Source organism: Falco naumanni, chromosome 4 (assembly GCF_017639655.2).
Source record: "Falco naumanni isolate bFalNau1 chromosome 4, bFalNau1.pat, whole genome shotgun sequence".
Taxonomy (NCBI): domain Eukaryota; kingdom Metazoa; phylum Chordata; class Aves; order Falconiformes; family Falconidae; genus Falco; species Falco naumanni.
In genome coordinates this window covers 79,206,008-79,223,960 of record NC_054057.1, presented here as the reverse complement: position 1 = coordinate 79,223,960, position 17,953 = coordinate 79,206,008, and the positions used below count along the sequence as shown (strand labels likewise).

Genomic DNA, 17,953 nt, shown 5'->3' with positions numbered 1-17,953 from the left:
AGAATTGCAAGGCTCTAGTCACAACAAGCTCCTATTGCTATAGCACTGATGTTAATAAGTACTTTTTATGTATGGACATTCTTAATGTGGTTTCTAAAATAAAGCATACTGTGAGGATGTCAGACACTTAATTCCAGAATACCGTTTCATATCTGTGCATGAGTACAATAACTCCATTTAAACAAACAGAAGAGTTAAGTTGCATAGAGAATAAGGAACGAAAAAAAAAAGTCTGAGTGAAGACCCAGCAGGACATACTCAGTGCCTCAGCTTAGGCTTTAAAGGTGTAGAAATTGGGCACCTGAAAGTGAAACAATGAAACAATGGCATGGTCTATAGAGGCAGCAAAGAAAGAGCTTCCACATGGTGACCCACAAATATTCAGTGTGGAGTGAAAAGCTGCGTAGGTCATTAGGCGACACAGAGGACAGATGCCCCCCATTAAGCTGCCTAATTCCAGATTGCACATCAGAAATTTTCTGTCACTTGAAATCCAGAGCTGTAGATTTTTCTGGATAGTAGGTATCTAACTGACAGGGACTCTAAATTTTAAAACTTTTCACAGAAACCTGATTCTAAACTCCCTTACCCTGCAGGGATTCATATGTAAGTTTTTCCTTTCCCAGTCCCACAAAACCAGGCTCAGAAGGCGGGCACTGACAGATGTGCTTTTGTGTACTGAGCTGAAGAGGTCTAAGCCATGACTTGCCCCTGGCTTTTACCTCCTGACAATCACCTGGAGATTGGCACTTCCTCAGCCATCAACAGTAACAAGGTATGAGAATATTATCTCATATTCTGCTCAATTTTACCAAGTGATGGGATGCTGAAATTAATTACACTCTCTCTTCCCAGTTCACTTTGTCCTTTGTGTTAGATACAGCAATCATGTGGCAACATTGTTGAGGAAAACTGACCTGCCCCACACCAAATGCCCTCACTGATCCCAACTCATGGTACAGCTACACAATCACCAAAATTGATGCAAGAGCTACAGAGTGAGATCTACCCTTTTGGCAGCTCCCAGTCTGATCCAACCGACTGCATGAAACAGCACCCTGAATGCTTTACGTAGTTCAGGGCAAAGATCAGCCACCTAAGAAAACCCCTGCGAGACTGCCATCAGACTGAAGAACACAGTGCTGACTGGTACACCATAATTTTCCCTGTCTTCAACACATGAACAACATAGCTGAACCACCTCTTCTGCACCTATTGGCGTGTAGTTCACATCCCTACGTATATCACATCCGAGTCCCAGCCTGCAGAGCCAGATAAAATGTGGACTGGTTGAGGAGTTAGTGAATCCTTCTGCATTAGTAAACAAAGAGGCTCGGCAAACAGTCATAATTACACACTGTGCCCGACTAACTGAATGATAACTTTAGCCTTGTCAGTAAACCCTTGTTGACAATCAAGGCAAAAAAGAAACATATTACAGTCTCAGTTCTTAAAGCAATCTGGCCTCATTTCCCTTGGCAATTATATTGGGTTGTTTGGGTTTGTTTTCTTTTTTTAGAACTGTACAGGCCAACTTCTGCTATAAATAACCACAGAACATTTACCAGATAGAAATCCCACATTTCAGAAAAACTGTACTACAACCGGTCTGGTAAAAATCAGTATTTACGTGTTGTGTAGCTGGTAGAGGTCTGATCCTGCCCTAAGAAATACTGTGTCAGCACACTGTCATTGTCCTCTGAAATCACGGGCGTTTGGCTCTGTATTTTTCATTGTCACTTTCAGCTATATAGGCAACAAACTTAGCATAAGCAGTGCGTGTAAAGAAACAGCCAGGCATTTCCACCAGACATTACCATCCCTTCTCACTCAGGATTAGTGTCCTACTGTGTGTCCTATTTTTTTAATACAAAGTATTAAAGTATAAAAATTTAAGACATTGTTAAAAAAAGTAAGATATTACACCACACTATTTAAATCACTTACCTTTGGCTTCCTGCTTAGCCCAGAATTCTTTCACTCTCTCAGCAATGTTTTTGTGCTCTCTCAACTGCTTTTGCCACTGACGCAGCTCTTGTATTTCACTATCACAGCGGACCTGGGAAAGGGAAAACAGAAACTGCCACTAAAATTATATACATTCATGTTACCCAAGATGATGATTAAATTTTTTTCATGAGGCTATGGCTGGGTGAACACATGACATTCTTTCCTTTGGTTGGGCCTGATATAAAAGCACAATCCCACAGGTTTAGTTTTCAACTTACACAGAAATAAAAGCCACATAATTGACAAACCCCACTGAATACGCCAATTAGGGGATCATTTTGATTACCAAGGACTCCTGAAAATGTGACTGCAGTGAGATGCTTATTTTTTGAGTTAATTAAAATTTAAAGCATTATGTTGAAGGGTGTTAGTGACTATAGAAAACCACAACACTACAAAACCAACCCACTGACCAACATAATAGAGCAGAAGAGTAGCATGAAGGGTCATACAGCAGGAAATTTATTCCAGCAAACTGATCCACACCTGCTATCAGCTACAAATAGGCTTACTGACAGTTCCAGCCATACAATTTTCACGAACAGGAGAGCCATTAATCTGTTATTTAAAGTAATTGGAATGCATTACATGATATCTCTTCTTTGTCAGTCAATCACCCCTATGAAGCATGTAATTCTGCTTCCACATAAAATTACAATAGTCACAGGCCTTGACTCCATTTAAGATTTAAGTTGAATTCTATTACTGCTTTTGTACAGGTGTAGATCTTGCTACTAATAATAATTTGCATCAACAGCTTTTACTACTCTGCTACTTAAACTTGTTCTAAGCAGGAATTGATTAATTAGCAGCGTGTTGCCTGTTGTCTACCTCAGCATTCACACAATTACTACCTCCAGTGCTAAAGCAAAAATCCAGAACAGATATTGTCCTCTGACAACTAGCATTAGCTTAGACATTGGTGAGTGATTACTCTCTCAAAGGCATATTGAAATTATAATAAAATTATTAAAAATGCAGTTTCTTTTTCTTCCTAAATGTTATGTATATAGAATGTCATTATTTTTAGGACTTAATATCCTAGTAATTCAGGCTGAAGTTGAATAGCATGACAGAAACAAGCAGCAATAAGCTTGGCTTCTCCTGGACATATCTTGCTTTCAGGAAGCTGACTGCTTTTTAGAAAATTTCTTATATTTACATGATATGGTAATAAGTTTGCTCTGTGATTTGAACTCTACTACTCTATGGCATTACATTCTGGGTTTCTCCCACTTTCCTGGGATATTTACAGAGCAAAAGAGCAGCACTTAGTTTTCCACTAGTTTAAAAAAAAAACCACAACTTAAAGAAAACAATATAAATTATTTATCAAAAGTATTCTTTCCAGGCAGAATTTATCCTTTGTGGTGCAGCTTAAGAACACAATAGATGGTAGCTGAACTCCCACAGCACTTTTCAATCCACTTAGCAAAAGATAACTTGCCATATTTCAGATAGTGCACTGGCAGAGCAGAAATACATTACAAGGTTACATGATCAATATAGACAGGCATGACTTCTACTCAGTGACTTGACGTCAGATACCTCTTAGGCCTCTAATAATATCTCATTATACTAACATAGTTTTATATTACCTTTTGTAAAAGTTATAAGAAGTTCTTACAAGGTTGATATGAAATTTTTTTTAAAGGTTACTGTTACTCATAAATACTACTGTGAAAAATCTGAAGTTAATATATATAGCAAGGAAGGATATTGCCCTTCAGAAGCTTTGGTAGAAGAACCACAAGGTACCTGAGCAACCTTGCACTGTTCAGTAAACATAAGAGTTACTGGATAATGGTTGCCTTTGCAATACTCCACTGCAAGGATGCCTACAGAGATACCGTCAGTGCTAATTAATGTTAGTGTCAATGCCATCTCCATGTAAAAAAATGAAAAAGAGAAGAAAAGGAACAAGCAGAAAGTGTCACAAAAATCTATCCATCGAGAAGATCATTTCAAGGTATTTCATCATCTTTGGCTGCATGGCACATCACAGTAGCCACTCATATATTCATGCTTATTAAAAGTAGTAAAGAACTTCACAGGGAGTGTTTTATACTGATTGTTATTTAAAGAACAACTGATGTACAGACAAAGACATCTCACTGTCCATCACAACAAAATTACTGCTGTATCTGGAGGCTATGTACAAGCTTAAATTTTTATAAAGGCAGTCAAAGACATTTCTTTGCCACCAAAGTCACCTGAATTTAAAGTCATTTCTTTCTAAGGCATGAAGGTGTTAGAGCCTTTTGAAGAAATATTTGACAGAATGGATTTTCAAAATAATTTATTTCATACCCTAGGGTTAGCATGGCTGTCACTCTCCAAAATAACAGTCTTAGTCAATTTTCTTTGTATTTATTTTACGCGCCTTGCTTTTCCCTCTTAAATTGGGGATTGCATTAGTGTGGTATTACTAGTATGGCTTGCAACATCTGCTTGCCATTTTGTTTTCCCTTTCTCTGAATAACAGCTTTCATGCCTCTCCTACACCTCCTGTCTCATTCTTGGTCTCAATTTTTTGTCCTTTGTTTCTGTATGTTTTTATTTCTTAACAGACCTCATCAATCCTCCTTGTGCATCTCCACACTCACTTCACACATCCCTGCATGAAACAAAGTAACACTTCATCCTTTAGCAACTAGCCAAAGATCAACTAAAATACAAAAAATAAATTGTTCAGTGTTAATTGTACTTCTGAAAATCTAATTTCTGAGGATTCTCTGTTGTTGAGGAAAACAGTGAGATTACATCAGTGTAAGTGCCTGTGAAAAGATTGTAGTCACTAGGCATAAGGCAAAGCAACATTCAAAGCCAATGAACCATGGGGGTCTCAGCAGCTATTTATAGTATCCCCTACTTAAAATTTATGTAAGGATTCTCCCTGGGGCCTTCACAGTCCTACAGTTTTCAACATCAAGCAAAATAATTATAGATTATTCTTACCCGATAACCTCTCCAGAAGGACTGAATTACTATGCTTGCTTCTTCTTCTGATAGAAGGAGAGATAGAGGAATTGGTGGCCTAGGACTTTAAAAAAATAATTGTTTTGTAAACAGACAGCCTATAAATGTAAAATGCTTTCTTCCCTAACAGTATAATTTATAAAAAAGACAAAGGTTGTTCAGGAGCTTGAAAGATCCAATTTCGTATTGCTCCAAAGGTAAAATGTGCAAAGAAAGTCTCCTTTAAAAATATATTCTGCATTATCTACGCCACAATAATTTCTTCTTTAAAACAGTAATATAAAAATGGCACACCAAGAGCAGTAATCTTTCTTATTCTTCTACATGAATTTCAAACTCCTATTGTTATGGTAAGGTTTGAGGCGGCAGTGGGAGGGGGGCAGGAGAAGTCGGCATGCCATTTATAAAGCAGAGGTTTTAGTGTGCATGCAGCAATGAACAGACTTATGATGTAAATGTTTACAGCAATTATTAAATACACAAAACACAAATATATTTTAGTTCATTAACTTACATCATGATTTCACTTAAAATTAAAATGTACTGAACAAAGTAATGATTATCATATCTGCATAAGCATGGATCCATGTTTAGAAATTTCTAAAGTAGCTCTTAAAAAGCTGAAATTTTACTTCTGATAGAATATAGATATTATTTGGTGATAAAAGAAAGTAATACATACGTGAAGTCAACACTTTTCAGCCAAAATATAAAGTAATTTGAAAGCATGTTTGGTGATTCTGTTGCTACCAATTTTAATGGGAAACATTCCAAACTATAATTACAATTCAGCCATCACTAACAAAACCTAAAATCACTATATCCAATCATCCATCCCAAAAGCCATTTTCTATGAATGTCGATTTACATGTCTCACACAATGATTGGATGGCATCCATTAGAAAGGACAAGGAAAAATACATTTATATAGTTACTTTTATAATAAATGTAATTTAAAGGTAATGAACTATAGGGCACCGTTGCAACTCATGAAAATACCAATTACAAACAGCAGACTTGGCACAGCGTTAGAATGGCTGCTAAGAGCCACACTGTGCACGGGAAACAGATTGAACGCAGCTTTGACTTGGAAAACCACAACATTATGAATTTGGATGCAGCAATCATCTACAAACACATGCAATCCACACAGGAACATTATTTGTGGTATTTATACTATAAAGACACACATACTGCAAAGACCATAAATTAACAAGCTTTTTATGCAGTCTTACATTTTTTGGCTAAAACATTACTTCTGCCATTTCTTTTGGAAATTTATTTTACAGTATATTACAGATCAAGCTAGGAGGCTTGACAGCTTACATTTTCCTTTCACTTAATTTCATTCATATTAGTCTCTGCCCTAGTAAGCTTCCCAGCTCTCTGACATCTTTCTCCTAGGGCTTGTCTTCACCAAAGGAGCATTTCAACTTAGAGCACAATCTTAACTGTTATCTAATCCTACACTGACTACACCGTTTTAGTCTGTGTACTCAGCTAAATTGGTCTCACCATCATGTCAGCTGAGTTTTGGCCTACATTTATTTCAACACGGAAGAAAAACTCAGTCTATTTGGAAAAGTAGAAATAAGACAAAAATAAAAGGAGTCTCTCACTAAGCTAAACAGTTTTAGCTCTGTGAACATTGATTAGCATTTTTACAGCTCAAGGGAAATCACAAGTGCTGGACAAGCAAGGCTTCCTGAGCTAACAGCTTCTTATAATTAGTCTTAAAAATATGAAGTTGGACTGTGCTGGTTTGCCTGATAGGCTTTCATCCTCTGTTCTATTTTTGATCTCTTTGAACACCAAAACTTACAGTGGGAAAATCACAGAAAGACCTACATATTTTCACCAGTTATATCAAAGACATTGAACTTGCTCTAAGAATGAGTACATCTCCAAAGAACAAACTGAGATTTCTCCTCTCCTGCAAGACCAACTCTAGCATTCATTTGCTTTCATTTTCAAAAATGTCTAGTTTATAATCCAACACTAAATTTGAGAAACCAATATAAAAATCAAGCAAGACAGGACTTCATCTTCAGTACAACAGTCACTGGCAAATATCAATCATTTCAACAGGGCAGCTTTAAAGAAGAGAAGTCATGCCAGGTCCGGTTCTGTCTGAAAGAATACAGGCAATTGGCTTCGGGTCAAATAAAAATAGAATCTGAGCAGAGGCAATCGCCCCTCAGCAGTGAACTAGGAAAAGAGGGAATATGTCATTTGTGGCAGAAGACAGCTGTGTGCCTCCAAGAAGATTAAAACTGACAGTAAAATGCACACTGACTACATTCTGCTTATTTAGTCTTTGATTATGCACAATCTTAAAAGCCCACACATTAAACCTATGGATATATATATATATAGGATACATTGTTTAACATAAGATACACCTGTAAAAGAGCATCAGTACAATTATTTTTAAGTATTATATTTTACCAAATCTGAGTAAAGCAGACACTGACCAGAGGAAAGGTAAATTCCAGAAACACATTTCTTGCTTTATGAGCAAACTTGTACAGATCCTGATTATGTGAGATGCTTACTAATTATATTACATTATAAGGTGGAATTTGGCACCCAGAAGACACAAAACAGACTTGCATTAAATAAACGTATGAGGTATATGAAAAAGGTTCTTATCGAAGACATGTATCTGATTCTTCATGGACAGAAGCTGGGTTTCTCAATGAACTCTGAAGAAGGTGCAGAGGGGAGAAAGCCTTCCATTAGCTTGTCCGCAAAACAGACAAGCTAACCTATGGAGTTCACAGTCATGCTGAGGGACACTATACAGTCAGTATTTGTGCACAGTAATGTCCAGAAACCCCAGCTGTCACTAAGTTCCTACTCTGTCCTACAAATATGTCTGACTCTTTCCTTGAAAAGGAAATACAAGGAAACATTTAATCAAGCAAAATTTTCACTATGTGTAATTCAGGATTTTGTAATTACTCTTTCTATTTAAATCTGTTCCCTAACCGTAACAGACAACCACCACATTTAACCACCAGCCTTACAGCTAGCTGCCTGCAGGACCCCTGCGCTAGCCACAGAGAGCATCAGTACCTGAAGCAGATGGGTTCAGGTGACAGGGGAATATCCAGGTACACCAACGAATGATCAGGGCTTCCCTCTGGTTTTAGAAAGCTCATCTCTGGAAATATTGAAGCGACCCTAATAACAGGAATCAGGCCTTCTGGAGGCCTGTAAGCTTCAATGCGACAGCCGCTGCCATATTAAACAGCCACAACCACTTCACCTTTAATTTGACTTTGATGGTTATTGTTCTTGAATATTTATATCATATATGAACACAGGCAACGACAGAATCACTGCAAAATTCATAATGTAAAAGACACAAGAACAGACCAAAGAATAGGGATAAATTTACATCACACAAGTAAATGACCATGGTGATCTGCTTAACTCTTAAAAAAAGGATTCTGATAAAGTCTTCGGTTTGGAAAGTACTCCAGAAATTCAAATGCTGGTTTGAACAACCAAAAAATTGTTCTGGAAATTTTCCAAAGTAGTTTTACATTTCCATTATTTCTTATTCCTACTCATAGAATCTAGAAATACTAGAGCAGCACCTGCCTTCATTAAGTTCTTCTCCTTACATGCCTATCCAGAGCTGCAAGTGTGCAACAATGAAAAAGCATAGTTTTGATGCAAAATAAATGTCTCAAAAAATCTCTGCTATAGATACTATTAAGATCATTTACCCCAAAAGCAGGAAGACAATTATTCATAAGCAATCGGACACTGAAGTACTGATTTATCTGACCTGGTATTTATAACCAATTAGATATATTAATCACGTATTACATTATCACTCTATGAGTCTCGCAGGTTTACAGGGAAATATTCCCACAGACACTTGACAAAAATACCCTGGAATATTTTCACAAGTCAAATCAAGTATGAACTGAGACCTTTCTTTGTAACATTTTAAGTATTAATACAACTATTCAAAAGTCAGAAAGACATTACTAACTACTGTTTTTTACAGTAATCTAAGTGCTCTGGAAGAAGAGAAAAGTATTTGGAGGAAAAAAACCACCAACAAATAAAAGCTCCTTGATACTGCCAATAGCTAAATGAAGGAAAAAAAAAAAAGTATTTATTTTGACCCCTTTGCCCCCCTTCGTTCTGTGCATCTTCCACTGCTTTCCTGGTCTTTTGAATACACTTTTGTATTTCAAATATCGTCAAATATAAAGGCTCTAAGTTGTGAACAAACAAAACATTTAACTTTTAAATTTACTGGTTCATTTCTGTCTCAGCCACAATTCTAAAACAAGAGACCACACACATAAAAAAGATGCAAAATATTACAGTATAAAAAAACCTATCAATATACACTTAGAAGTATTATCAAAGTGGTCATAGTGATAATATGCATACAACAGTTAACATATACAAATTATTTATATACTTATTTACTATTTATAATGAAGAAAAGACATGGTAAAAAGAAACGACAGTGTGGAACTAACATGAGAAAGTTGTTAAGTGGGGAGGCAGAGTCATATAATGGACAGGAGAATGAGGCAGAACAGGTGAATGGTAACAAGAATGTCACAGGAATGAAAGGAAGCACAGCAAGTAGTCTCAGTGGTGAGAACATGCCAAAACAATAGCAGAGCAAGAATATTCTGTCTGACCATTATAGTGGCTTTCCTGCCTCTTAGTATGCTCTCTACTTGTGAAGGACTTATCCATTTTAATGATTAAACTCAGTCCTCCTCCTGTGCTTGCATACTTGCTACATATTTTGCAAATCATAATGTGTTGCCTCAGTTTTCTCTTTTGTATGACCAATATTTATGTATTCTGTAAGAATGTTTGTGGTCCTGGACTGAAGGAAACCAAACGTGGACCTATTCCAAAGTCCACTCATGCCAGTCGGGAAATTTCCATCTATGTGTAACTTTAGATCAGACTTCATATCCTGTAAGCACAAAAACCTAACAACAGCAAAAATAATCTCCCCTTAGTGCTCTAACAGCAACATTAGTAAGGTGTCACAAACCACTAATACATTTTCAATTTTTTTTTTTCCAATTTTCAATTTTCTCATTGCTATTTTGACAATTTTACATAAATTCAGGCAAGTTTCAACACTGCATCAGGATCTGTAGCCATAAAACCTCAACCTCATAAAACACCATTACACAACGTAAGTATTTTACACAGAAACTTCAGGCAATTTTCCAACACACAGTTGTAGTTTTTTTAAGTCAAAAAATTCTCCTTTGTTACCTTGAATTCTGCCATATTACTGGACTGGCAAGTCTTTACTCTGATCCACCCAGAATTACATTCATACAGACATATTTGTTGGAATTTTCTGTTATTACAATTAAACGTGCTGCTCATCATATCCCCAAAGCAAGATTTAAAGCTCAAATTATTACAGAAAATGAAAGAAAAATCACAATGCAAATCAAATATACTCTAAACATGGCTGGTTTAGAGACAAACCAGTGAAATACAGCAGTGTTCAGAAAGCAAAGCCTGTAGAAACTGGGCACATTATGGAAAAAAAGAAATTAGTCACCCGTGCAAAATTACCCCTATTGGCCATCTGAGAACTGACAATGAAGTCAACTGTAAAGGCAGCTGAGACCAGCAGACTTAAACTAATTAAAATATTGGGGGGCAGGGAGGAAATTTTTTTTTTAATCTATGTGTATATATGCATATATAGGTGTTCAGCAAAAAGCAACTGCTTCAGTTTTAGTAATCATTTATAGACATATATATATTTATCTGAGCTGTCCACTTCATTAAAGCCATGATAAATTTATTTTTTCTGTATCTGCACATTTGTTTTGGTACACATAGATAGATTAAACCAGGAAATGTGTCCTTCTGAACTGAGTATGAAGTAAATAATTCCATATAGAAAATTAGAAAATGCAGATAAATAAATTCTTGTGAATTAATGCTTATTTATAAAATGCACCTCCAGTTCCTGTAACCCCTGCAATATACACATACAAAGACTGATCTTGAACAGCAAGGGAAATACTTATGCTTATTCCTAACCAAGATCCATATACCATTCTCCTTCACTGAATGTAAGGGTTAAAGGTGAACCTGAACATACTGTCATATTATTAAATTCACGTGACAGTAGACTTTTATGCTATCAGTATTTTTCAAAGCAGTGGAACTATTTTTAATGGTTTTCTTAATATTTCTTTCATTAATATGCTAAAGAAGGTTGGGTATGATACTTCATGATACTCAGAATAAAAACTCAGCCTATCTATGCCAGAAAACTAAAATTTCAGGGGAATCAGGGCATATACACAGATCACACTCTTTCCCTGTCCCTGATTCAGTACATAGAGCTTGGTTACTTGCGAATGAGCTTCACTGCTATTCAACCAGAAACACCACTGGAAAATGCTGACAAAAGGCAATTGTGCTGCTCATTAGCATATTTATAGGAGTACAAAACATTCAAGGTTCTAATTCTATCTACTTTACTTGGATATATCAGCAGTCCTGAATGTAAAGATAGGGACATTGGTATGTATTTTAGGAAGTCTCCAAAAACTTTTGTTAGTTTCTTTTTAAAACTCCAGTTTCTTGTCCTTTGAAAGGTACAGCTGTCCTTTAGGAAAACGTTCCCCTGGACATGAAATGTAGATTACCAGTCAGTGTTGAGGCTGCTCCTTCTACTGCTTTTGAAATCTGTTTCAGGAATCAAGGATTACCAAGAGATATAATATTTTGTCAATGCTACTGGTAACATACAGAACCCAGCAGAAGACAAGGTAGCTAACTGAGGCTTTTATTTACTGATGTCATGGCAATTACTGTAAATACTAAGGCTGAAAACAAATTTAAATTTTACAAGCTCCTTCACCTACAGTAATCAGCTTTTAAAGGTACAATGCATGCATTTAAAATTCTGGAAAGTGATGCACCATTTGGGTCTCCTTGTAAAGGAAAAGTAGGCTGCAAGATCTCATTTAGAAATACATCATACAGAGGGAGGCTCATAAGACTGTGGCTTTGACTATTCTTAAAAAAAAAGAAAAAAAAAAAAAAAAAAAGAGCTTCAAAGAAAAAACTGGAGGCACTGGAGGAGAGCCAAAGTAGTCATACAGAAGCATGGAATACATTAAAAAAAGCTGGATCTCTGACAGAACAAAAATTTATCCCTCTGGGTTGTTTTTTTTTTATAAGCATGAAGACCACTTTGCACTGATAAACACTATCGTAACACAATATAGAAATGTATTCCTGTTTAACAGACTTTTCAGAATGCTTTTCAAATTTAGACAAGTAACTGAAAAAGCAACACAAGAGTTTACCCCTTAAATTTGCAGCAACACTTTTAACTTCTTTTTCTTTATTATACCATCTAAACAGTTAGGTTAAGGATGCTTCCCCTCAAAATCTGACCAGCACTTTTTAGCATATTGTCTCTTAGATATTCATAAATCCTGTTAAAAAATGAAAACTCCTTTATAAATAAAAATGGAAATGGCAATAAAAAGCATAGAATCAATTACATTTTAAATGTGATATCTGGAAGGACAGATAATAAACTATTCATGACATATCCAGGACATAAAAATAAATTATCTCATTTTTATTCTTATTTAATATTGTAATCTGTCATTTTGCTCTAATCAGCAATTTTCATTAATAAAGTTCATGAAGTTAATTAAATTTCATAAGTCATTAAGAAATCTGTAATTTTAAGATAAGTTCACAAAAAGCTGGGGTTTAATTACTATTTTAGAGGTCTACTTGTTTAGCAGATTTAAGAGTAAATGTGTACCGGTTTCCGTAGGACTTTGACACTTCAGTGTCCTTGTGGAGCTGTCACTACGTTATTTAGGAGCACAAGTACTAACAGAAGCTATGAGTCATTCAGGCTATGATTCCACCATGTATTTCTCTTGCTGGCACAGCTGACTCAAGCAGTTCCTGCCACCACCTCTGTATCTTAGCAGCTCATTTGTTCTATTCAACTTGCCCTGAGCCCTTCATTTTAATCCTTCTTTTCTGCCAATACAAAAGTTTGTCAGGCTTCCCAGTGAACCAGATCGGAGAAATTATCTATACTTTAAATAGCTATACAAACCACCAGCACAGATTTTGGCAGAGAGATTTCTAGCTCCGAGTAGGTCCCTGATCAGGATAACCAAGCATCCTACCAGACAGGGTGATAGGTTGCCTCCAGGCAGGTTGCGGTGAAGAACAGGAGAGAGCAGGGAACCATTTAGGTCAGCTTTACTTCCAAGAGAAATGTTTGTTAAACTGTGATCGTAGATATTTACGTTAGGTACAAATATCCATCCGCACAATTCAGTGGTATCACAACTGCCTTACTACCCAAGAGCTCTTCAGCATGCTTAAGAAATGAGTATGACAACCTCACCACAGTTCATGAAGTTTCCAAACTACAAAATTCACCGCCTTTAATGGGAATCTTGTTGACAAGACCTAGAAAGCTACAGAGGGAAACCATTTTAAGTGTCCTACCAGTGGTAGGTTTGAACAGTGGCTGGACAGTATGATGCAGTAGCAGGTACCAGAAGGTATCGGAGTTGGGATGCAATGGGTTACTCTCCAGAATGTCCATCTCTTACCGCAGAAACTTTCTACACAACTTTGATCACATGAGTACCTCTAAGACAGTCGAAGTTAACTGTTCATTCCACAATTATCAGCTTGTCTCCAAAGACCTGTGAATGTCAAGGAGCTTTCCTCTTGCTGGATCAGTGACTTAAAGTTCCAAGTTTCACAGGACAAGACTTCAAGAAAGCTCAATTTCCATTTATATAGCGTAATGAAGTAAATACATCTCCAAAGATACTAATATCTCTAAGTTTTCACCAACTACCAATCTAGCCTCTATTTAAGTTTGCAAATGGAATTTTTTCTTTAAAATCTGACCTCTGTAATTTTCTTATTCTCTCACTGTGGACTATGATTTTACTCTTCTTCTTTTCTCATACATCAGCTACATTTTAAAACAAAATGCAGTCTCGAGGACAGTAACATTTCTTTCAAAACTACTGTGTAGCTTGGTTCTACAGGAATAACGAGGAATGCATGATTGAAGCTGCCAAAACAAGTGTTCATTTCTCAAATGCAAAGTCATAAATGTCTGCAGAAATGCATCCTGACACCAAGGATTATTACAGGTATTTTTAAAACAGCTGCTTACAGTTAGAGGAAGAATTTCTAGACTATATATCCTCAAAGATTTCCATAGTAGGAAGCAGTACTGAAAACACTGCTTTGCTCCGTAGTACAAAGATATTCATAATATCACCAGACTATTTGAATGCCCTGCATTCTACAGTTAAAATGTTTAGGAATTCTTAACTAGTATCTCTGTGAACAGTCCTTGTACAAAATACCTTGTAACCAATACAGTATCAAGTTAGAAAGCATCATACAGTTCTTTGCTGCACACAGTAAAGGGCATTTAGAGGCCACAGTTGCAACGCTTCAAAGCTCCATTACTTTTTTGGAATAGCAAGGGAAAAAGAATAAAAGGAGAAAAGGTTACTGCAATAACTTACTGATCCTTTAGCCAGTCGTTAACAAAAGGAATGGAGAAGAAATCTGTGAATGACTCATCTTTCCTCTTTGGGTTCTTGCTGATAACAAAAAGAGAAAGAAAACAACTCATATTAATTTAAATTCCAGCTATTTGCAAATTAATGCCTTTGAACCATTAAGTGTAATTAATAGTAAAAAAGCCACGATCAACTTACTTGTATAACCACTCAGTTAGGAAATCACAGGCAATAAATTTGGTCCTTTTTCTCTAAAGATAGAAGATAGTTTCAGATTATTTATTATCTTTGGATTGGACACATGTTTTTACTACTGGAGGGGAACAGAAGCTAAATTGACTGCTTTTATTAAATAAAATATAGAGTACATTACTCTGTCTACTTTAATATTGCTACTGCCAACAGTCAATAGCTCAGCCAAAATTTTAGAAATTTTGTGGAATGCTTTCAAGTCAAGTCAAAAACTGAGTGAGAAAATGCTACATATACTATCTTGGTATTTGCTGCAGTACAGCTGTAACAAATATCTCTGAAGGGTGTTTTAAGTGGCAATCTTATTCCAAAGAAATTAACAGGACTCATATATGAAAATATGTTGTAAATGACTTGCCATTTTGTTCAAAGTACTATTACCATACTACCATACTTAAAATACCTCACTGCTTCCAAGGCACAGAAGGAACATGGATGGAATATTGTTTCCTCCTGCGTACGGAACCAGCTTGAAGGCATTGTGAATACCCGAGACACACACAGAGCAGAGTATTGTATGGCTGCTCAGACAAAACCATCTGTTGGGTACTCTGGAAAGGAAGGCAGAAACAAGGCATATGTATATCCACAACCATGGATACCATGGATGTTAGAGAGAATCCAGTAAAAAATTAAAAACGGGGAGCTTCAGAGCAAAACATTTGTGCTTTGCTCTGGAAAAAAAAAAAAAGGTAAGACTTTACTACCACCAAAGAGAATTCTGCAAAATGCTTTGCAGTGGGTTACCCTTGGTGACTCATGCAGCCAGTACCTGTTTAGCTGAATGGCACTGTATGCTGTAAAATAAGTCTTGAGTTCAAAATTCAAAGCATGAATTTTGGTCAATACAGAATTGACCAGGGCCTTCCTTTTCTTAGAGATTTCCTCTCCACATTCCATCTTTACAGACTGAATGTATACATGAGTTCAGGTGCTTACTCTGCTTATCATAAACCAGAGTAACCATGATATGGAGAATATAACATAGACTTCTGGTCAGAATAACAGAAGAGCTTGACTAGCACCTTCTGAACCCCTCTTACATGATATGTTATAGATGTAGACAGCCAGAGAGTGAACACTAAAAGACATTAAGCCTCTGCAGAACAGAAACACCGATTAGCAGCCATCTAGCTAACAGCCTAGTTCCCAGCCAGAAGGTAATATTTACCCTGAAACAGGAGATTCAACTGCAATTACTACTTTTTAAGGAAGACAATTCACATGGGCAAAACACATTTGTAAAACAGCTAAACGTCATGAAAGAGGCTAGAGTCTTGAATGAAATGTAAGAAATGAAGGTACTACTACCACTTGCTAAGAAAAATACAATACACATGTAACTGGAAATTCAACACATGATGAACGGCTTTATTCTATGCATTATCCTCCCTGTGTTACAAGAATATGATGCAAAAAAGAACTGGGGGACATGAACAGACAGGCAGAAAAAAATGCTCTACATGGCATAATTTGGCAGTCAGTGTACTACTTCAGCCACAGGTGAAGTGGAAGAGGAACACTGTGTGAGGTGCTGACTGCACAGTGAAGAGTACAGGGTAGTCATGCAGCTAGGGGATGTCAAATGTGAAGTTTAGAGCTAGACTGCTTGGGATGCCTAGATGATACCAGTGAAACCTTTTACCTTTCTAAGTGACTCTTAACCTTGGCAGACATACAGTCTTTTCCCACAGAAAGAGAGCTTCTTTTAAAAAACAGAAAAGCAGAAGAACGGGAAAAAAGAAAACATCACAAAACAATTATCAGTCCTGAACCATGTGCCTTTATGATCTGTTTCACGACAACAGAAGCTTTGGGGTTCACGTAGCACTCCATTAGAGTGCTTCGCTGCAAAGAAATACATCTCCTTAAGGAATTTTCACATTGTCATGCTAATGCCAGATACTGCTCCAAGAAGCCAAACATCTAAGCTTTAAGAGACCAACCAACACCTTCACTGGAGAGCTACCTACAGGTCATTTTAGATGTTAAGTGGACAAATTTTGACTTGAACAGAAATGGAAAACAAATAGCAGAGTCTGATCATTGTTGTACAGCTATTCTCAATCACAGTATGAAACTGGGTCCCATTACTTAGTGAACTGTTTCAGAGAATAATTTCTATACTTTGACAGAAAAATTCAATTTAATCTAGAAGTAGTAATTTAATCTGTTTTAAGTAAACTGCTTTTCCTTTGCAACAGGAAAAAACAATCAGAACAGTGTTGTCACAGTCATCACCAAAGAAATAAAATTCTTCTTGGTTTATCCTTGCTAGATCCAGTGAACTTACCAGGGAGGAATTTGGTCAAGCTGAGGGTTTTGTTTTTTTTTTGTTTGTTTGTTTGTTTTTTTGCCAGGAAACAGTCCACTTTGCTAGTGAATTAAAACATTAGTTGCACAGCAGTCAACATTTACAGAAGGGAAAAAATGACATAAGTTGACCTGCCTTTGACACGTTCATCCTATGTTACATGAATCAGGATAAACACAGGAAATACCTGCACAATGTGCATTGTTAGCCTGCAGATGTGTTTATAAACTATTTATATTCAGAATTCATTTTCAATTTTTCAGTTTAAATAAGATGTGCTTGGCAATAATCATGCAAAAATACTGGTGATCAGGAGATAGCAAAGTCATTAGGAAACGTTCTTCCATTCACTTTCCTTGAACTATCATACTTTTAAATATAATATAATCCATTACTGAATCTGATACAACATCCTCTTTCTGTGATTGCTAACCAGAAAGAAAAATCAGAGTTATGCTAATAACAAACACCTAAACATCGTTCAATTTTGATGCTGAAAAATGAATGCATTAGTCAGTTCTCATGAGAGAAAAGATTTAAGCAAATCATCTTCCCCCTGGAGACATTCAATAGCAGATAGAATAAAGCACAGGAGAACTTACGGAAGAAGGGGGGAAAAAATCAGCAAGGGAATACACTGGGCAATCTAATAGGTTTCTTTCATCTCTGATTTAAAAATGAAGGTTCTGCAGACCATTCTCATATTTATGTCAGTTTGAAGTCTGCAAATGTATCTAGCAGCTGGTGTTTTTTCTAGGTTTCTGCTTTCCCAATTTTTCATATGTTCTACGTAATGCAAGAGAACCTACTTTAAAGGAAATGTTTA

General features: G+C 36.4%; 1 protein-coding gene across 1 annotated transcript in view; it reads right to left on the bottom strand.

The window, feature by feature from the left end:
• The window catches only part of IQCK (IQ motif containing K), a 50,486-nt gene that overhangs the window by 25,203 nt on the left and 7,330 nt on the right, over window positions 1–17,953 (bottom strand). Inside the window, exons 5-8 of the mRNA XM_040593006.1 lie at window positions 14,760–14,812; window positions 14,565–14,642; window positions 4,969–5,053; window positions 1,948–2,059 (exon numbers count right to left, since the gene is read on the bottom strand). Of these exons, the coding sequence (XP_040448940.1) occupies window positions 1,948–2,059; window positions 4,969–5,053; window positions 14,565–14,642; window positions 14,760–14,812 (328 nt within the window). The remainder of the gene's footprint in view (window positions 1–1,947; window positions 2,060–4,968; window positions 5,054–14,564; window positions 14,643–14,759; window positions 14,813–17,953) is intronic.